Here is a 19,647-nt window from a genome sequence, read left to right on the forward strand (position 1 = left end):
TTATTTAATTCCCAGACACTTAGTGATTTTCCCGATGTCCTCCTGTTACCGATTTCTAGTTTGATTCTGACGTGGTCAGAGAGCATAGCGTTGTTATTATTTAATTCATAAACACACCGTGAGGAAGACTCCTTCCTTAGTCTCATGTCATGAAACAGGAAACACTGGGTCACGGAGGGCCCGGCACCGGCCCTCTGCCTGCTGGGTGCGCAGAGCCGCAGCTCCTGCCACTCCTGTACCAGGACTTCCCCCCAAGACCCTCCAGTCCGGGGCAGGATCCCCCAGAACACGGCTCCCCTAGGGGGCTAGGGGCCTGCCTGTGCCTGGAGGGTCATGCCTGGAGGGTGACCTCGGGCCTCCTGGAGGCCTGCGGGGAGGCCCGGCCACTCAGCAGCGCCTGGTGGTGCCGGGATTCCTGGGGTTTAGCCTACTGACCACCACGGGCCCAGGAGGCAGAGAAAAACCCTGGGGCTGAGGGGCTCAGGACCCTACAGGAAGGGAGCCAGCAGTGCTGGTCAGGCCCCTGCCCACCCAGCCGCAGCCCCTTCCCGGAGCTGTTGCTCGACCTGGCAGGTGGCAGCTCTCTCAGTTCAACCAGTGAGGCCACTCTGGTGGGGCGGTGGCCTGGGGATTCCCGTGGGGCCCTGCTGTCGCTGTCCCGTGTGTCCTGGTGGGGAGGGGCTGCTCCCAGGAAGGGAGAGGCTGAGCCAGCTGCACCATGGGCTGGGGGCTAGGCTTAGGGCCTGCAGCCCCGCCCCCCCCGCCAGCCCCATGCTCTCTTTGGACACCACGCTGCAGTCCTTATGGAACCAGAATGGACGGGACGGTGGCTTGGCCTCGTCCAACACTGGCAGAGCCACGGCTCGCGCTCCCACTCTGCAAGGTCGGGGCTGGGCCTCCAGGGCAGGCTCCGGGGCCCTGGCACTGGGCTGGCCGGCGGGGAGGCGCCCGGGGTGGGGGGGGCGCGGCGCGGGGGGCTCCAAGCAGGAGCCGCTTTCCTCGGCAGCCGGCAGCTTCCACTTCCCTGTCCCCGCCTCCTGGGGCCGCCCTGCTTGGGCGAATCAGAAGGCAGCGCGGAGACGGTCCCCTGCGGGAGGACAGCCGGGCCTCTGTGGGGTTAAGCGGACCCATCAGGAAGTGCACGGCTTTCCTCTGGCCCCGCCCGCCCTCTGTCCCGGCAGCCCGGCAGTCCTGCCACACACTGAATTGGGCGGCCCAGGCTGACCGGTGTCCGGCTAGGTGCCCCAGGAGGACCCCGAGGTAGGCCGGCCTGGTGCCCTTGCTTCAGATGGTTGGGAAGCCGCTGTGGCCCAGCTCAGGCTTGGGGCAGGGAGCAGGGTCTGGAGCAAATACCCCAGGAGGGCATCAGGTGGCCTCGCTCTGCTGCCCTGTCCCTTCACAGCCACCCGGTACCTGCTGGTCGTTTCACTGGAATAAGCAGCAGGGCATTGTCAGGTGTGGGACGCGTGGACATCAGGCTAGGAAGGCGGGGACCGGGCCAGACACTCCAAAGACCCCAAGTTGCTGGTGTTTTCATTCAATGCTTTGTCTGTTGCTGGGTGGGTGGGCTGACAGGACAGCGCGAACCTGCTGCCAGCTGCGTCTCTAGGAGGGTGGCCCAGTCCCTTTGGGCTGGAAGCCGGTGTTTCCCACACAGGTCAAAGGCTCAGCCTGCGACGGCGGGGTCAGGGTCTCCGTCCCCACTGCTGAGAGGAGGCCACCACATGGCTGCTCCCGGCTCAGCCTGGCCCTGGAGAGAGTGGTTCCCCCACTGGTAGTGTAGAAGGGAATAGCGGCGGGCGGTTTCAGCGTAGATGGTCCCCTGTCGGAGAGCTGGCCTGACAGTCCCCAAGAGTGCGGCCAAGAGCAGGCCTCGCCTGGGAGGTAGACAGGAGGAGCCTGGACGCCTGGTGTCCCAGAGGCTGGAGGAGGCACGGAGCTGCGTTCCAGGCCAGCCCTGGGCGACGCAACCACCCCTCCCAGTGCGCCCGGGCCCCTGGCTCTCCCTCCACCGTGGGCCGTCCACAGTCACCCTTCCTGGAGGGCACCCTGTCACCGAGCCTGACCCGGAGCAGGCCGGCCCGGAAGCTGCTAGGTGACTGTTGCGTCACCAGCTGCGGAAGGAGAGGAGGGGACGGGAGTGGATGTGAGCAGGCACTGCCCCGCGAGGAAGGAGGCAGTCCCGCCAGCACAGCCTGGCACCTCGGGGGCTGGGGCTGGGATCCCTCCCCCGTGTGCCAGGGAGGTTGTGCTGGTAGGTGGCGCAAACAGCTCCGTGGGTGGGGGGCAGCCTCCCGCCTGCCCTGCAGCACTTTGGGGTGCTCTGGGGGGACAGGGCCAAAGGAGGGCTGTAGTGCGGGGGAGCGTGTTCTCCTAGATGCCACCTGACCCTGGAGCATCTCCACGCCGTTCCCCATGCTTATTGGGGTGACCCAGGGAGAGAAAAAGCCCAGGGCGGCCAGAGGGGCGGGAGCAGGGCCGTGAAGGGCAATGCCGGGCGAGCCAATGGGAGGGAGCGGGGGCTTCTCCCTCTCTTGGTGGCCCCTCTCCTGGACGCCCCTGGGCTGGGTTCCTGGTCTGGCTCTGCCCAGAGCCCTGGCGGGCGAGGCGCAGGCCTGGCTCCCGGCAATGCCTGCTGCTCAGCCACGGCATCCCTCCCAGCCGCCTGCCCCGACTACGCCATGTCCGACTACGAGAACGAGGACGAGTGCTGGAGCGCCCTGGAGGGCTTCCGTGTGAAGCTCATCTCCATCATCGACCCCGCCCGCATCACGCCCTACCTGCGCCAGTGCAAGGTCCTGAACCCCGATGACGAAGAGCAGGTGCTCAGCGACCCCAGCCTGGTCATCCGCAAGCGGAAAGTGGGTCAGTGCCCATCCCCCACCCCCGTCCCCCGGAGGCCCCCCGGCCCCGTCTGCCCGCAGCTGTGGTGCTTCACACGCAGCTGAGGCCCTGGGAGAGCCGTCCAGACCCCCGCCACTGCAGCCTCTTGGGGTTCTGCAGCCTCGCGTGCCCACACGTGTCCTCTGGGTCGCAGGTGTGCTCCTGGACATCCTGCAGCGGACTGGCCACAAGGGCTACGTGGCGTTCCTAGAGAGCCTGGAGCTCTACTACCCGCAGCTGTACAGGAAGGTCACGGGCAAAGAGCCCACCCGCGTCTTCTCCATGATCATCGGTGAGGAACGGGACACGGGCCTGGAGGCACAGGGCCCGGATGGAGGGGCGGGGGATGGTGTGGGTTACAGCCGGCGGCCCCCTCCCCACCTGGTCCCCTCATGGATAAATCGCGTATGAAAGGAAGGGAGCGAGCCGTGTGCGGGAAGGGTGCCAGCTTTGGGCCCGGCCTGAGTGTCACTCCCATCCCGCTCTCCTCCTAACGCTCGTGGAGGGAGCAGAGGCTGGAGGAAAGGGGGACCCGAACTCCGGAGTGGGGAGCAGGTGGGAGGTGGGGTGCACAGGCTGATTCTTGGCTCAGAGCCCCTCCTGCCCAGAAGATCATGTGACCCCGCTAAAGCCATGCCCGAGAGGCCAGGCCTGCTCGCCCCAGCAGCCTGTGAGGCGTCCCCGAGTCGCGTCCCCTGCCTCTCAATCAGGATTAGACAAAGAGGGATGGATACCCAGGCCCTGGGCTGCCCTGCCCTGCCCTGCCCTGCCCTGGGAGTAGGGGGTGGCGACAGGGCTGGGAGGTGAGTTCACCTCCGGGACGGGGGGCAGCCGCAACTGGGAACTGACCCCTTGGCCGGGCTCCCCTGGAGCCGCTGGTCCTCAAGCGGAGGCCGGGGAGGGGCCAGGTGTACCATGCGTCATGTGACGCCCTCTTGGTTTGCAGACGCATCCGGGGAGTCGGGCCTGATGCAGCTGCTGATGAGCGAGGTGATGAAGCTGCAGAAGAAGGTGCAGGACCTGACGGCACGGCTGGGCTCCAAGGATGACCTCGTGAAGGAGCTGAGGGTGAAGGACAGCCTGCTGCGCCAGCACCGGGAGCGCGTGCAGAGGCTCAAGGAGGCCTGCGAGGCGGGCGGCCGCGAGCTCCAGCGCTGCAAGGACGAGAACTACGACCTGGCCCTGCGCCTGGCCCGGCAGAGCGAGGAGCGGGGCGCCGCGCTCATGCGCAACCGCGACCTGCAGCTGGAGGTGCCCTGCGCGGCGGGGCTCCTGGGGTGGGCGGCGGGCGCCGGGGTCCTGGGCTGGTGCTGACAGCCGGTCCCGCAGATCGACAGGCTCAGGCACAGCCTCATGAAGGCAGAGGACGAGTGCTCGGTGGAGCGCCGGCACACGCTGAAGCTCAAGCACGCCATGGAGCAGCGGCCCAGCCACGAGCTGCTGTGGGAGCTGCAGCAGGAGAAGGCGCTGCTGCAGGCGCGGGTGCAGGAGCTGCAGGCCTCCGTCCAGGTGGGGCCCCGGGGGCCGAGCCGGCGGGGCGGGCGCGGGGGCCCGGCCTGGGCCTCCCAGCCCCGCTGTGCTGCCGCCCTCTCCCTTCGCACCCACAGGAGGGGAAGCCAGACCAGAGCAGCCCCTACATCCAGGTGCTGGGGGAGGATTGGCGCCAGGCGCAGAGGGACCTCCAGGAGCAGACCGCCACCATCTTCTCCCTGCGCAAGGACCTGCGCCAGGCCGAGGCCCTGCGCGCCCGGGTACGCGGCGGGCAGGTGGGGGGTGCTCCCTGGGCCGACCGAGCGGGGCTCCACGTCCCTCCTCCCCCCCGCCTGGAGGCGAGGGCCGGCCTTCCGCCCCACCTGGCGCCCGCGCTCCCCGGGCACGTCGGGGCCCAGCTTCGGTCTGGAGCTCTGGGCCGGCGGGGCCACAGGCGGTTCGGCTGACTGCCGTCTCCCGCAGTGCACGGAGGAGAAGGAGATGTTCGAGCTGCAGTGCCTGGCCCTGCGGAAGGACTCCAAGATGTACAAGGACCGCATCGAGGCCATCCTGCAGCAGATGGAGGAGGTCGCCATCGAGCGGGACCAGGTAGGGGCCGCGCAGCCCCCCCCGGACGCAGTGGCCTCTCAGGGATGCAGTTGTCACGGTGGGTTTTCAGGGAGCACAGACAAAAGCAGTTCATGCTCGTTTAGAAACGTGAACGCTAATGAGTTAATCCCCTTCCTCCACCTCTGCCCCACCTGCTGCCAGGAAGTCCACGCTCCACCTTCTGCTGTACCTGCCAGCCTTTTTTCAGCGTACTTGTAGTTTCATTTTTGTTTTATAAGAGTGGAAGCTTTCTGACTCGTTTTGCAAAGACTTCTTTCGCTTAAAATGCCACGGGCGCCCTGGCCGGCTGCACTCTTCTGGGTGGGGAGGCGGCGCCCCAGCGCAGGGCTGCACCTGCTTCTTCGTTTCCCATCACGTTCCTGTCGCGGCTCGGGGTCGTTTCTGATCAGCTACAGCTGTCGCCTCAGTCACTTTCTGGAGGGTGATTGGCAGTCTGTATAGGAGCCTGAAGAGGTAGATTCCCTTTCCCCGGCAAACTCACTTAGAAAGCCCTCTCAGGGGAATAACAGAAACGCAGAGAAAGCCCGGCAGATGCGTGCTTCCCTCAAGGCCGTGAGCAGCAGTGCGGTCTGGGGCAGCAGGTGGGAAATGGGCACAGCTCACCTGACAGGACAGCTCCTTCCCGGAGCTGCCCGAGCAGAGCCCCCCTCTGCCTCGTGCATGGCCAGCAGGGACGCGCAGCCTCCGGTGGCACCCAGGGCAGGCCACCCGCCCAGGGACGCTGGCACCTGGCCGCCGAGGTGAGTGGCAGGGTTTGCTCTGGTGGGTCCCGAGTTGGAAGCTGGCACAGAAATTCAGGATGTCCTGTTACTAATCCAGCCCTGGCTGTCGGGGTCGATGGAGGCAGGGGTGTGTGTCAGCTCCTGGATCATTGCTGGACGCGAGGCTGGCTTCCTACAAGTGTGCCTCGCAGCCGCAGCCTCCTGGGCCTGTCACTGTGGGTCGTGGGCTGGCCTCCGGGGCTGACCTCAGTGCCCCCGCCATGGGGGACTGGCTTGATAAAGCGTGGGGTGTTCGTCTTAAAGAATGTTACATGGCTGTCAACAGTCGTGTTCTTGGTCTCAAGCTGCACCCAGGAAGTACGAAACGCACGTGTGGGCACGTGAACACGGCTGAATGTGCCCACAGAGCAGGACTTGACCCTGCAGGGTCAGCAGGGGCTGTGCTCAGGGCTATTATCTTCTTTATATTTTCTGAGCTGTCCACACTTTCCATTCTGAGCCTGTATTGCATTTACAACCCCCAAAACACGAGTGACATCCTCGGTCAAGAAAGGGGAAGAGGCCAGCGCTGGCCCCCGCCCCGTCCCCGGCCATGTTGCTGGAAATTATCCCAGGAGCACTGCTAGAAATAAGGCGGGCTGTGCTGAGAAGTGAGAGAGCCGGGAGGGGAAATGAAAGGCCGGGGGGTTGCGGGGGGGCAGGGAGACGGGCCGCGCCTGCCCTGCCCTGCCCTGCCCTGCGCTGCCCCACAGGCCATCGTGGCGCGGGAGGAGCTGCACGCACAGCACGCCCGCAGCCTGCAGGACAAGGACGCGCTGCGGAAGCAGGTCCGCGAGCTGAGCGAGACGGCAGATGAGCTGCAGCTGCAGCTGTTCCAGCGCGAGGCCCAGCTGCTGGCGGCCGAGGGCCGCCTCCGGTGGCAGCAGCTGGACACGTCCGTCCTGGTGGGCCTCCCCCGGGGCCTTTACGGTGTCCCTCAGTCAGAGAGAACCATGGCTCTGCCATGGTGGGGCTCTGGGGGTGCGGCCACATGGGGGCAGGTGTGTCCCTAGAGACTGCAGACCCCAGAGGAGGAGCCACCAAGGGGCCTGGGCCTGGCCTGGCTCGGCCACAGCTCTGCCGCCGGCTCTGGCAGGTCCCCAGACGTTCCTGAGCCCCTCCCTCCTCTGTAAGGTTGCCTGCCCACCGAGCCCTCGTGGAGGTGGGCTGCAGAGCTGGCATAGCTCAGGGCCTGGCAGGGTGGGGGGGGGGAGGGGCGTTCTGGCCAGGGGCCAGGCCCAGCCATGGCCTGGAGGGTGGGCTGGCCTGGGACCCCACCCCGTGCCCTCGAGTGGCTCGGTCTCCGCACAGCCTGCTGACCGACCCCTCTTCTGTGACCACAGAGCTCCGACCTAGAGGACGGCTCACCGAGGAACTCCCAGGAGGTGAGTGTGACTCTGGGGGCGGGCCCAGGGCCAGCCTCACCCCGGACTCCCGGCCACAGCCTCTGCCGGACCACAGTCCCACTGGGTCCCTCAGAAGCTCTGGGAGCTCAGCCCACCACTGGCCATCCTCCCAACGCCCGGCTGGGCAGCGTAGGTCCCTCCCTGAGAAGCCGGCACAGGGGGTGACGGCAGTGGGGAGCGCAGCAGTGGGTGGGCAGCGCTGAGGGTCAGGTCCTGTCCTGGCAGACTGGTGGTCTAACCAGTTGCCCTTCTCTCTTGGGAAGCTCTCGCTCCCCCAGGACCTAGAGGAGGACGCCCAGCTCTCAGACAAAGGTGAGGAGGCGAGCGGCCTGTCCCGGAGGATCTGGCTAAGGCCTCCTTCTGGCCGCAAGCGGGCACCCGTCCCGACCTTCAGCACGCACACCGCATGACGCCGGCACCTGGGGACACGTGCCCCAGCCCTGGCCCATAGACCTCCACAGCCCCACTTCACAGATGGGCACACTGAGGCCCAGAGGGATAAGCAACCCCCAAGGTTCCCCAGCCAGCAAACAAGAGCCCCATTGGAACCCGGGGCCCAGGCTTGCAGGTCCACATCCCACCTCCCACCTTGAGAACACGCCTGGCCATCGCAGCCCACTCAGGCCCCGGGATTGCAGAGTGGAGGCACCCTGCCCTCCAGAGCAGGGAGCTGGGGAGGTAGCCCCTGCCAGGAAGTGGAACAGAGCAGGGAAGGAGGGACAGCTCAGGGTGACTGGGGCCTTAAGGTGGCAGGGGCGGGATACTTCTGCCTGCCTGGGCACAGGACAGCGAGTGGCAGGGAGATGGCCCAGCGGGGATGACAAGGGGCTGGCTCTGAAGGTGGGTGTCAGACGGGAGTTTGGGAGGATGGGTGGTGGTGGTGGGGGCGCCACCGCAGAGGTAGTGTGTGAAGCCAGATGGACCTCCTCAGCGTCAGGCCTGACCCCAGCTTCTTGAGGGGCGCTGAAAGAGGAAGAGGCAGCAAATGGAGAAGTAAGTGGTTGGTCTCTCTGCTGCTGCCCAGACATGAACTTGAGGCCAGTGAGCCCCCACGTGGGGACAAGCGGGCAGGACCCGCAGGCAGTCAACGGGAGGGGAAGGCTGTTGGCCCAGCCGTCCTGGGAGCCCCAACCCAGGGCTGATGTGGCCCCTTGCGGGAGGTGGCGCAGGCTTCAGGGTCAGAGGCCAAGGAGGAGGGGAAGACCTGGGCCTGGGCCTTTCCCACCACAATGTCCCCAAGACCTGGAAGCCACAGTCGCCCATCGTGGACAGTTTAGGGGAGCCAGCCCATCCGAGCACTTTTCCTGTGGGTCCTGAGCCCTGGGCCCATCCAGGCCCTGGCAGATGTGGAGGGAGCCCAGCAGCCTGCAGTGTTCTGCTCCCAACGCTGCAGTGCCCCAGCCCTGGCCCCTGCCCAGGGACGAGGCGCAGCATCTGCTCCGGGAGCCAGGAGTGGGAAGTGAGGTCTCTGAGCCCCAGTCCCCATGTCTATACAATGGGAATGCTTGTGGGGTCCAATAAGGACCCAGAAGGTGGCACAGGACTGGCCCGGGCTAGGGGGTAGAAGTGCTGGCGAGCGCGATCCTGGCAGGTAGGCAGGACCAAAAGGTACAACCTCCCTTGCAGGCGGCCCGGCCATCGGGGAGAGCCCTGAGCAGCCCTTTGTGGCTCTGCAGAAGGAGCGGCTCTCACTGGCCCCCAAGGTAAGGCTGCCTGGGGTCCCTGGAGCCCTGAGAGGCCCCTGGTGTGGGTCTCAGTGTGAATGATAACGAACGAACGGGGAGAGTGGTTCCTCTACCTGGACGCCTGGGGGGTGATCACAAGGTCTCTGCCCATGGGCTCCTGGGGTGTGGGTTTTGTAATGTGAAGCTGAGCGCCCTCCCTTCTTGGACGAAGCAGCGGGAGAGGGGGCAGGGAGCGGGCCCATCTTCTGGATGGGGCGCAGCGTTAACCTGAGTGGGAACTCGGCCTCACTGTCCACTGCACGGAGCCCGACGGCAAGGGGGCCGCACCGGACACTGTAGTAGAAGGAACACTGGCCTGGAGCCCATCCCTGCTGGCTGTGCGTGCGTCCCAGGCCAGTCCTGTCATCTGAGAGAAAGCGCGTCCCGCCCGCCCGGCCCCCCGTGCGCAGCCCCAGGGGCGGGGGTGGGGCCCACGCGGGCGCTGGCCGGAGCCTGAGCCTCGCCCCTCCAGCAGGACGCAGGCCTGAGCGGCGGGGAGCCCCCCGAGAAGGAGAAGGGGCGGCGGCGTCTCAAGGAGAGCTTCGAGAACTACCGCAGGTGGGCCCGCGTGGGCGGAGGGCGAGGGGGGCTAGGGAGCGGTGGCCCCGCGCACACCTGCGCCCACCTGCGCCGCCTGGGTCTCCCGCAGGAAGCGGGCCCTCAGGAAGATGCAGCACGGCGCGAGGCAGGGGGAGGTGGACTGGGAGAATACCACGGGCAGCGACAACACCGACACCGAGGGCTCCTAGCCGGCCCCTCCGTCCAGCCGCGCGTCGTGGGAGGAGGACACGGCGCCACCTGGGAGCTGCCTCGCTAGGCCGCCTCTTCCTTGGCGAGCACGGGCTTGTTCTATCTCTGTGTGATGCACATGCGTGCTGCAGTGTTAAAAATGCATCCCCGTCAATAAACGACCGCAGTCCGGACACCACCGCCTCCGACGGTCTTGCTGCCGCGCGCACCCTCCGACCCCGCGCCGGCCAGCGCGCAACGCCTGCCGCCAGGGGGTAGCCGAGCGCGGCCCGCCGCCGGGACGGAAGCCGAGCAGGGCCGCTTCCCTCGCGCGCCCGCTTCCGAGACGGCGGCGGTGTGGCCTCCGCGGGGCGGGGCGGGGCGGTCTCGGCTGCGCGGGGCGGCCGGCGGGCGGCATGGCGCGGGCGGCGCTGGGCCTCTTGCCGATACTGTTGAGCTGCGCGCGGCCCCGGGGGCCCGGCCTGAGGTGGCTGTGGGGGCGCGGGGCCCGCCTGGAGGCCGCGGAGAGAAGGCGGGCCTGGGGTTGGGGCTGGCGGCGCTTGAGCTCCGAGCCAGGACCCAGGCCGGCGCACTACCAGCTCGTCTACACCTGCAAGGTGGGCACGTGGCGGGGGCGGGGTCGGGGCCGGGCCCGGGCCCACACCTGCGCCTGGCGCAGGACGGCGCTGCGGGACGGCGAGGAAGTGTGAGGTTGTCCTCAGGGGGCGGGGCCTTCCAGGAGAGGGGTGGGACTATCACTCGGAGGGCGTATCCTTCTGGGAGAGGGCGGGGGGCATGCGGGGGTGTGGCTAACCCGGGGGGCGGGGCCTTCCAGGAGTGGTGGGGGTATCACGGGGGGGGAGGGGGCGGGTCCTTCTGGGAAGGGCGGGGCGGGAGCAGGGCTTCACCTCCTAGTCTCCACCAGGTCTGTGGGACCAGGTCCTCCAAGCACATCTCCAAGCTCGCCTATCACCAGGGTGTGGTCATTGTGACCTGCCCCGGCTGCCAGAACCACCACATCATCGCCGACAACCTGGGCTGGTTCTCGGACCTGTACGGGAAGAGGTGAGGCTACCCGGGAAGGGTTGGGGACAGAGGTCTATATTCCAGTGCTGGCCTGGTCCATCCTGAGTCTGGAGCCCCACCCAACCTCCCTGGAGCACCGTCCTTTTAGTGAGGATTACAGAGCCCACATCTCCAGCCCAGCTTCCTTATCAATACAAGAGATGTAGTTAAATTTGAAATTCAGGTAAAACACAAGTAACTTTTTAGTAAAAGTATGCTCAAGATTGGAACATGTTTTGATTTGCTAAATCTTCCACCCTAGATAGCTCCTTCAGCCTGGTTCACTGCCTGACTTCTGCCCTCACTGACAGCCTCTGGGGGCAGGTAGGACCTGGTTACATGTCAGGGCCGCGGGCCGACCCTAAAATGAGAGCGTCAGACTAGGCTGACTCTTAAAGGCAACAAATTGCCTTTCACCCTGTGGTTCCTTCACCCTACTAGGCGCTCCTTCCTGAGTGCCCACTGTGGGCAGGGATCCTGGCATGCACTGAGTGCCCGCTGTGGGCAGGGATCCTGGCATGCACTGAGTGCCCGCTGTGGGCAGGGATCCTGGCATGCACTGAGTGCCCGCTGTGGGGCAGGGGTCTTGGCATGCACTGAGTGCCCGCTGTGGGGCAGGGATCCTGGCATGCACTGAGTGCCCGCTGTGGGCAGGGATCCTGGCATGCAGCTTTCTTGTCCTCTGCTGACACCGGTTGGTTGACTGCACCAGACTTGGGGGTGTGTGTGAGGTGGAGTGGTCAGGGCCCTGGGGCTGCAGGGTCAGCCTCACCACCTTGTGGAGAGCAGTGGGGGGGCAGTGGTCAGGAGCCTCCTGGCTGCATGGCCCTGATGCCACACCAGCACAGGGACTCATGTGCTCGAGCCTGGCCTGGGGTGCCGTCGAGGGACCAAGATGCGGGACAGTTTCGGGGCCTGGAGTGTCACGGCACCTCCGTCTTTCTCAGGAATATTGAAGAAATCCTGGAGGCCAGAGGGGAGAAGGTACGCCGAGTGTCTGGCGAGGGGGCCCTGGAGCTCGTTTTAGAGGCTGCGGGGCCCCCCAAATCCACCACTGCTATGGAAGGGGCTGAGGACCAGGATCCCACCCACCCTGGCAACAAAGAGGCCAGCTGACCTGCCTTTTGCCTCCAAGAAGGATGCTCCGGCCCTGAGCCACGCTGGACTTGCCTTCCTATCAATAAACCGACATCACTTGCAGATGCTGGGACCTGGGGCTCTCCTGTCATCCCTGGTTCTGGAGTCAGAATGATTCACAAGAAGCCCCTCCAGGCTGCAGGCCAGGGCCTCCTGTGGCTGCTGGCCATGTCTGCGTGGGAAGGGGCTGGATGTGGAGTCTGAGCCCCTCCTGGCTGTGGCTGTGTGGCCTTGGGCAGGTCACTTTGCCTCTCTGAGCCTTCGTCTTCCTGTCTGCAGATGAAGATGCTCACGGTGCCACCTCGTCAGGAGTATAAGTGGAAAGATGGGACTCAGGACGGGCACGGGGTGGCTCAGCCCCGCCACGCCCCCAAGTGTCAGGACCCCAATGTTTTTTTGTTTTTTTTTTTTGCTATGCCACATGGCATGTGGGATCTTAGTTCCCCAACCAGGGATCAAAACCATGACCCCTGCTCTGGAAGCGGGGAGTCTTGACCACTGACGGTCAGGGAAGCCCCAGGGCCCCGATCTCGATGGCCCATTAGCCACTGTTCTTCCTGGGAGTGGGGTCAGCACCCCCAAGCCCCACCAGGGGTCCTGTCCCTCTGGCCAGACACAAGGAGGCCCCGTAGATCCTTCTGTGCCGCCTGCCGTCTCCTCGACGCCCCCTGGATGGCACTGGTGAGCCGGTGCCAACCTCAGCCCTGACCCTTGGCCACTGGCCAAGCCAAGTCAGCAGGCTGGGCTGCTCACCGTGGCTGCAGGCGGGCCAGGCGGCCATGGTGGCCAGCGGAGTGGGAGCTGGGCTGCTGTGGGCCTGGCGGTGGGCCGCCTGCCCCACGGAGTGTCCCCCTCCCCGGGGCTGTGCAGTTTGTCTCCCAACCTCGTTTGCCCGCCTTCTCAGGATGTTCCTGTGTTTATGAAAGCATGTTCGTTTCCAGAAGTGTTCTGGGCTGTGTGACCTTCAACATCGATCACCGGCCACAATCTTGCAGGATCCCCGCAGGATCCGAGCTCCTGACGGCCGCCCCCGTCAGCACGGGCCTCGGCACTGTTCTCCAGGCGCCGGCAGCTCGTGCTCCGACTCGAATACCCCCCGTGCTTCCCGTGGTGAACAACCCCCTATTATCCTGCCCAGAGCCTCCTGTGACATTTGCGGAGTCAGTCATGGCGGACGAGCCGCCCCGGGCGTGCTCCTCCACGGAGGCCCCGAGGGACCCGCTGGCCTTGAAACGCCAGAGCAGCGGGGCCTCGCTGCCGCCACAGGGTTGGAACCGGGTGTGGGGCGGCCCAGGGAGCTGGCTGGACTCTGAGAACGCAGAGCGGGGACCCAGGAGGGCCACGCAGGCCAAGCCCTCCTTCCATGGGCGGTCTGACATGGCTGCTCGCCACATCTTTTTATTGTCTGCTTTCTGACGTTTTGACATCTGGGCCCTCTGACCCTGGAGAGCTGGTCAGTTCCTGGACACGGCAGGGCGAGTGCACCCAGGGCAGGTTCCAGACGACTCGGGCAGCCCCTCCACCCAGAGCCACTGAAGACCTCACCGGCCGAGCAGGCCTGCTGGCCCTGCCTCACTGTTTCTTCCCACAGAAACCACAGGAAAGGCTCCGGCCCATCCTCCCCTGCCTCCTGACCAACCCTGGTGCCTCCCGTGTGGCCCCCGCCCAGCCGCCGTCCATCTCCAGTCCCTTCTCAAGGTGCCCCTGGCTCTTTCCACCCCCCCCCCCAACTATCTTCCATCCCTCGTTCCTGGCCAGGACCCTCTCCAAATGGTCAGATTAGGGTATCTGGGCCAACCTCCTGTGATCCTGTGACAGCACGTCCCCAAGTGTAGTCTTCTGAGGACAGCTTGATGGGCAACGCCGGGTTCCAGGACATCAAACAAACTTCTTCCTGCAGGACTTCTCAGAGCCTTTAGCATCCTGGCCTGGCTGTGAGCCGCTGAGAGGCACGGTGCCCCGCGATATTTCCCGGAGCACTGAGAACTCTCCGGGGTGGGGGGTTGGGGGCTCTACCCTTCCCCGTATGGGCCTTGTTCTCAACCACCCTCCCTTTTCTTTACCTCACCCAAGAGAGGCTGCAGGATGGCAAGCTCGGTAGGGAGGCCTGGGGTTCCCTGTGCCCCGCTGGGGGCTGCCCCACACTGCACTCCACGCCTTCCAGCAGCCTCGTCTCGGCACCAGAGCTCCTCTGGGAGGGGAACGTGGGGCTCAGGGCTGAGGTGTGGGCTTTGGAGGACACTTGGGCTCCCACGCCAGCACCCTCACCGGCTGTGTGTCCCTGGGATTGCCGCTTCACCCCTCTGAGCCCTAGCCCCGCCCCCCCAAGCCCGTGCGCGGGGTGGGCGGGAGCAGGGCCAGCCTGGGGCGGCAGGAGGGCACTGCTCCCCGGCCCCAGGCCCTGGCACGGTGCAGGCTTGCTCACCCAGGTGGAGAAGTCACTGGGCCTCTGAAAGCACCAGCACCTGTGCCAGGCCTCATCCTGACACGACAGCTTTCACTTGGCAGACTTTATTTTTTTCAGCAAAAACAGAAGAACAAATGTACCTCTTGGGTTGGAAAGGACCCCTTGACAACATGGCAAACACACGTGTGAGCAATAAATACGCACGTACATCGGGTGTGTGGGGCGGCCAAGCAGGAGCCTGTGCTCTGACCTCTGACCCCGCACCTGCCGCCCTACCCTCGCCCTCGGGGGGCCCCTCCGCCCAGAGCGCCCCGGGCTGTACTGTACCGAGGGGCGGGGGCCCGGCGGCCTCCCCAAGCTCAGAGGGTGGGACCTGGGGCTGGGTGAGGCGCCACGCAAGAGGAGGGCAGCCTGGGGGCCGTGGGGCTGCGGCTCGACCCAGGGACGCTCCAGGAGAGCTGGAGATGGGCCCTACAGGAGGCGGGCTAAGGGGGGGGGGGGCGTCTGGGCCAGGGCGCCGGCCACGGTCTCCCCAGAGGCCTGTCTCCTGCCCAATCCCGAGGGCCGACTCACCCCACGGGAGAAGGCGTGATGTCATCTCGCCCCACGGTGGGGTTGAGGGCTGGGTGCTCACCACGGCCACAGAGCTGGAGCCCTCGCACCTGCCGCCCACCCTGGCATGGTCAGGGTGCAGACCCCTACCAGCTGGTGTTCCCAGAACCGGGCCGGCTCAGTTCCTGGGCTCCTGGGCCTGGAGCTGAGGAATGTGGAGCTCACCCCCTTCCCTCCCCGCCCTGCCGGCTCAGGAGCACGTGCCTGGTGGGGCTGGGGACCCCACGTAGGAGCCACTGCCTCCACTGCCTGGCAGGCTACAGGCTTCCTGGGACTGGCCTCCTCCTCCAGGCCGGGTAGGAGGGAGGGGAGAGGGGCTGGGAGGGGCTGGGAGGGGGCCCTCCCCAGGGGTGAGGCCGGCTTCAGGAGGACAGAAACGCCCGTGCCGCTGGTGGCCCCAGAGAAGAGGCTTCAGAGACACCTTTGGGGGTTGGGGGTCAACGGGGTTTTCACATTTGGCCGGGCGGGGGGCAGGGCGGGAGCGTGGAGGTCTGGACAGCACCGGGCTTTGGGGCCGACATGCTGAAGGCCCGGCCTGGGGCAGGGGCGGGGCGGGGCGGGGCAGGCCTGCAGGAAGCTGCGTACCGTACGGAGAGGGGCCCGCGCAGGACAGGAGTGGGCCCCGGCCCGAGCCTGCTGCCCTGGGGAGGGGACGCCACGGGGGCCGCGTGCCCAGCGTCCGGCTCAGTGAGATGGGCTGGGTGGCTCAGAGCCTGCCCTCAGCTGTGGCCTCGGGAGGATCTGGCTTCACGGGGGGTGCTGTGGGCATCCTGGACATTTGTGAGCCCCCCCGGGCCGCCGCCCCGGTCCAGGAGCGGGGGTGGGGCGGGCCCGGCTGCGGGTGCGAGGCCTTAGCTGGCGCCGGGCTGGCACTGCTGCCGGGGCTCGGGGGCTCCGCCCACCTCCTGCTCCGGGCTCCCAGCGAGGTCCACCCGCTGCTCGTCCATCCGCTTGGCCTGGACCCTCTGGATGAGGCTGAAGAAGTCCTCGTCGGGCATGGTGGGGCCCCGGGGCAGCACGTCCGGTGGCGGGCAGCGCTGGTCGTCGATCCTGGAGGACTGGGCAGACATGGACACGCGGGTCAGCGGCCTCGCTTCCCCAGGCCTTGGAGGGCCCAGCCCAGCGCCTGGGCCCGGCGCTCAGAGGCCCCAGGGACAACTCGGCAGCAGTGCCAACTCAGGAGGGCCTCCCTGGGAATCAGCTCCAGGGCACGGCTGGGAGCCCTGACCCCGAGAACGGCCTACCCAGCGGGCGAGCTGCTGTGGGAGCCTCCCAGGCCTGCTCTTAAGGCCGCCAGACCGTGGTGTGTTCACGAGCCCCAGGGACAGGACGGGGCTGCAGCTCCCGGAGCTGGTGGTGCCGAGCCCCCCAGGGCCCCCTCGGGTCAGGGGGCCGGGAGCCGGCATAGCCTGTGGGGCGCGTGCGTGTGGGCGGGGGTTCTCGTAGGGGCTGCTTTTGAGGCTCCTTGGACTCGCCCAGAGCTGCACTTTCCTCTCCTCCGTGGGAAGGAATGTCACATCTGGAAACCTTCCAGCTTCCTGCATGGGGGGGGGGGCGGGCTATGAGGCTGCCCCCTCCCCAGCCATTTCACTGAGGGTTTCCTGACCCTGAAACTCCACCTGCAGTTCTGCCCCGCCCAGACTGGTGGGTGGCTGCAGCCCATGGTGTCGACCAGACCCCTCCTGCCCTCTGCACTCTGGGGGTGCCGCCTGGCTCTCGGTTTTCTCCATCCGAATGTGGAAGGCTGGAGGAATACCCGGTGGCGCGCCCGGCTCCAGGCTCCTGCACTGTAGGGAGGGGCCGGCCTGAGGATGTCCTGGGGTGACCTACTCAGGGGGCCCAGGAGGAGGCCCATGGGCCTGAGCACCCACGGGCACTCAGAGACACTGGCTGAGCCAGCCTGGGGTCCAGTCCCGCGTGACGCACCCTGAGACGGAGGGCCCAGGCCCTGCGTGGAGCCTCCCGGGGAGAGGCCCTGAGCTGACCGGGGCCGAAGGGCCTGGGGGGCAGGCGGGAGGAGGGTGGCGGAGCCCACCTGGCACTTGATAAGCATGTTGAAGAACTCGTCCCCCGGCTCCTGGGGGTCCCCGTCACCACGCAGGTGGCCCAGATTGTTATGGGTGATACGCAGCCCGGGCAGGCTGCCCACGCTGGCCCGCTGGTCGTCCAGGCGGCGGCTCTGGGAGCTGGCGATGAGGTCGAAGAACTCCTCGGTCTGGGGGGAGGCCGTCAGCGAGGGCTGGCCTGTGGGGCACAGGGGGTCAGGCCCGGGGAGGCAGGGACCTAGCCCACTGTGCCCCCGGAGCCCCCAGCAGCCTCTCTGCCGACCCCAAACCCCAGCTGCTCTCCGCCGCTCCTGCCGTGGGCCCGACGCCCGCCTTGAGGGCCTCCAGGGGGTGACAGAGCAGAGAGCCTGGCTTCCCACACCCGCTCCGAGACCGCTGCACCCCGACACGGTGTGTTCCGGAGGGTGGGATGATTACACGCTTTCCGGGATGCAGCTTTGGGCAAGGTGGGGCTCACGGTGACAGGGGGCACGCCCCGCCCTCGGAACCCTGCAGCGGAGGGAGGGGACCGGCGCCGGCCCCCGCAGGCTCACCCATTCTCTCCTCCAGGGTGGGGGCGGCCGTGGCTTCAGCGGCTGCGGGCTGGCCCTCCTCCAGGGGACAGCGCTGGTCGTCCATGCGGCTGCTCTGGAACTTGCTCAGCAGGTCAAAGAAGCACTCCTCGTCGGAGGAGGGGGCCCGGGGGATGCTCTGGGGGGCGGGACGGGCAGTCAGTGCTGGCTCTAGGCCAGCCACAGGTGGCCCTGCCGTGGTCGCCAGCCCCTCACAGACCCCCGGACACAGCTGAGTGCTGCTCGGCTTGGGCCCCTCCCGCTCCCAGCACCACCCCTGCCCCCCCTTCTCTCCTCCCTGGTGCCCCCCGGGGGCCCCTACTGGGCCCTTGTGTCAGCCGCCTGCAGTGAGTGCCACCCACGCCTGTGCACCTGCGGAGCCCCAGCACCCAGCACAGCGCTCACCAGTGTCTGCTACACAAGTAAACGAGTGAGTGAGGGCCTAGCCCCTCGGCAGCCCGTGATGCACACTGGAAGTGGCCGGTGCCAGGGCCCTGGCAGCGGTGATGCTGGACCCAGTTGTGCCAGCCATGTCAGGTCATACCACCAAAGGCAAGGAGCCCGAACTGGGGAAGGCGAGGGCTTCTGTGTTCCCAGTCCCACCCCTTGTGGGGTTTGGACAGTTTTATAAGGTCCCCAGAGGACAGCAGATGTGCGCGGGCCACGCTAGAGACAGTGCTCTCATCCCCCAGCCCCTCCCTCCGCGTGCTGGCTGAGGCGGGAGTGTGGTGGGCCAGGGTCTGCTCTGGGTGGCTGGGGAGAGCCAGGACGCCAGGCTGGGGGCCCTGGGTTGGTGGTTGGACCACAGGGGCTCTGGAAGATGCCCTCAGTGAGCATAAGTGTGCAGCCTGGGGGCTTCCCTGGTGGCGCAATGGTTGAGAATCCGCCTGCCAGTGCAGGGACGCGGGTTTGAGCCCTGGTCCGGGAAGATCCCACATGCCGCAGAGCAACTAAGCCCATGCACACAACTATTGAGCCTGTGCTCTAGAGCCCGCAAGCCACAGCTGCTGAGCCACAACTACTGAGCCCACGAGCCACAAGTACTGAAGCCCGCGCGCCTAGAGCCCGTGCTCTGCAACAAGAGTAGCCACCGCAATGAGAAGCCCGCACACCACAGCGAAGAGTAACCCCCACTCGCCGCAACCGGAGAAAGCCCGCGCGCAGCAACGAAGACCCAACGCAGCCAAAAAAATAAAATAAAATAAATTTAAAAAGAAAAAGTTACATTAAGTGGGCAGCCTGGGCAAAGGGGAGAGCTGACCTTGGGCTAAGCCAGCTGACCCGGGCAAGTCCCACTGCTGGGTCAGAATGGGGGGAGGGGCCGCAGTTCTGAGGCAGTGGGTGCGATAGGGTGAGACCAGGTCCCTGGGTCAGGCTGAGTCCCAACAGGCAGGGTGGCCTCAGTTCACACCCCATGGAGAGCGTGGTCTCTCAGGGGCTGCCCAGAGGGCAGGACCAGAGCAGGCCCACCCCCAGCGCCAGCCTCACCAAGCCTGGTCCAGGGCCCTGCGGGCTGACAGCTGGATGGAGTGGCTTCCAGAGGACACTCTGGGCGCTAATCGGCACCCCACTCCCTCCCCCGCCAGAAGCTGGCCCCCCCTGCCCAGCCCTGGCCCGTGCATCTCCTGGCTGGCTGGCGGCCGCCTCGTCGCTCAGAGCCCTGCCTGAAATGCGTGACCCCAGAGCTCCCGACGACCCAACACCAGCCCATTTCACAGAGGAGACTGGGGCCCTGGAAGCTGGCCCCGCCTGGGCTCCCAGAGCACAGTGAGGGCCGCTCCGAGCTGCACTCAGGCCCTGGGGCAGTGAGGCGTCCGAAGGCCGGGAGGACCCGCTGGCCGACGTGGGCAGGGAGGGGCAGCCGAGCGGGTGGTCCCACCGACCTGTGCCGGCAGGTGGCAGCTCGGAGGAGACCCCACCGGGCTCAGGCTCTTGGGTCGCACCTCCCCACCCCCTACCTGGCCAGGGCGGGCCCAGAGCCAAGGCCGGAGCCGGGGGGTTCAAAATCCACCCCTGAGGGCTCTGCTCTCCTGTGGTGCCCAGGAAACCTGGAGGGAAGGGAGAGCCGGTGCTCAGGGGCCCATAGGGGCCTTGGCCAGGGGGCTGCACCTAGTCCGGGCCTCCTGGGGACCTGCAGGCCCGGCAGAGTGGCTGGGGACCAGCGTCAAGGTGGGGTCTACGGAGAGGTGCCCCCCCAGGCGCTCGT

The 19,647-nt window shown here is 66.7% G+C and overlaps 3 protein-coding genes across 8 annotated transcripts in view; 2 read left to right on the forward strand and 1 right to left on the reverse strand.

The window, feature by feature from the left end:
- Positions 1 to 1,117: 1,117 nt before the first annotated feature.
- Positions 1,118 to 9,841, forward strand: CARD9 (caspase recruitment domain family member 9). Of its 4 annotated transcripts, none has more exons than XM_060013779.1 (13): positions 1,118 to 1,260; positions 2,662 to 2,865; positions 3,038 to 3,175; positions 3,830 to 4,134; positions 4,213 to 4,392; positions 4,491 to 4,634; positions 4,837 to 4,962; positions 6,458 to 6,649; positions 7,088 to 7,129; positions 7,414 to 7,462; positions 8,777 to 8,853; positions 9,347 to 9,432; positions 9,524 to 9,841. In XM_060013779.1, the coding sequence occupies exons 2-13, from the start codon at positions 2,682 to 2,684 to the stop codon at positions 9,621 to 9,623; spliced, it is 1,623 nt and encodes a 540-aa protein (XP_059869762.1). In that variant the 5' UTR covers positions 1,118 to 1,260; positions 2,662 to 2,681; the 3' UTR covers positions 9,624 to 9,841. The 4 variants fall into 4 exon arrangements, 2 of the variants coding, with proteins under 2 accessions (XP_059869762.1, XP_059869763.1); XM_060013780.1 differs by having other exon boundaries at positions 9,350 to 9,432; XR_009519781.1 differs by lacking the exon at positions 7,414 to 7,462 and having other exon boundaries at positions 9,524 to 9,589.
- Positions 9,842 to 9,961: 120 nt separating this feature from the next.
- Positions 9,962 to 11,887, forward strand: DNLZ (DNL-type zinc finger). Its single transcript, XM_060013247.1, has 3 exons — positions 9,962 to 10,220; positions 10,529 to 10,668; positions 11,616 to 11,887. Exons 1-3 carry the CDS (start codon positions 10,020 to 10,022, stop codon positions 11,782 to 11,784), a joined length of 510 nt encoding a protein of 169 aa, XP_059869230.1. The 5' UTR covers positions 9,962 to 10,019; the 3' UTR covers positions 11,785 to 11,887.
- A 2,380-nt stretch (positions 11,888 to 14,267) lies between these two features.
- The window catches only part of GPSM1 (G protein signaling modulator 1), a 30,631-nt gene continuing 25,251 nt past the window's right edge, over positions 14,268 to 19,647 (reverse strand). For 2 of the 3 annotated variants that reach the window (XM_060013783.1, XM_060013784.1), the window contains exons 4-6: positions 17,424 to 17,580; positions 16,860 to 17,068; positions 14,281 to 15,882 (exon numbers count right to left, since the gene is read on the reverse strand). In XM_060013783.1, coding sequence (XP_059869766.1) covers positions 15,676 to 15,882; positions 16,860 to 17,068; positions 17,424 to 17,580 — 573 coding nt within the window. In that variant the 3' untranslated portion in view covers positions 14,281 to 15,675. Of the gene's footprint in view, positions 15,883 to 16,859; positions 17,069 to 17,423; positions 17,581 to 19,647 lie in introns of all 3 variants that reach the window. The other variant, XM_060013782.1, reaches the window with a different exon arrangement.

The sequence above is a fragment of the Delphinus delphis genome, chromosome 6 (genome assembly GCF_949987515.2).
Source record: "Delphinus delphis chromosome 6, mDelDel1.2, whole genome shotgun sequence".
In the NCBI taxonomy this organism is placed as follows: domain Eukaryota; kingdom Metazoa; phylum Chordata; class Mammalia; order Artiodactyla; family Delphinidae; genus Delphinus; species Delphinus delphis.

What these genes read in the sequence shown, in the direction of transcription:
- CARD9 (XM_060013779.1), top strand. Translation starts at nt 2,682, where the DNA reads ATGTCCGACTACGAGAACGAGGACGAGTGCTGGAGCGCCCTGGAGGGC. An exon ending in TCGCCATCGAGCGGGACCAG is followed by an intron (nt 4,963 to 6,457) that starts GTAGGGGCCGCG and finishes GCTGCCCCACAG; the next exon opens with GCCATCGTGGCGCGGGAGGA. An exon ending in CACCGAGGAACTCCCAGGAG is followed by an intron (nt 7,130 to 7,413) that starts GTGAGTGTGACT and finishes TCTCTTGGGAAG; the next exon opens with CTCTCGCTCCCCCAGGACCT.
- DNLZ (XM_060013247.1), top strand. Translation starts at nt 10,020, where the DNA reads ATGGCGCGGGCGGCGCTGGGCCTCTTGCCGATACTGTTGAGCTGCGCG. An exon ending in AGCTCGTCTACACCTGCAAG is followed by an intron (nt 10,221 to 10,528) that starts GTGGGCACGTGG and finishes AGTCTCCACCAG; the next exon opens with GTCTGTGGGACCAGGTCCTC. An exon ending in TCGGACCTGTACGGGAAGAG is followed by an intron (nt 10,669 to 11,615) that starts GTGAGGCTACCC and finishes CGTCTTTCTCAG; the next exon opens with GAATATTGAAGAAATCCTGG.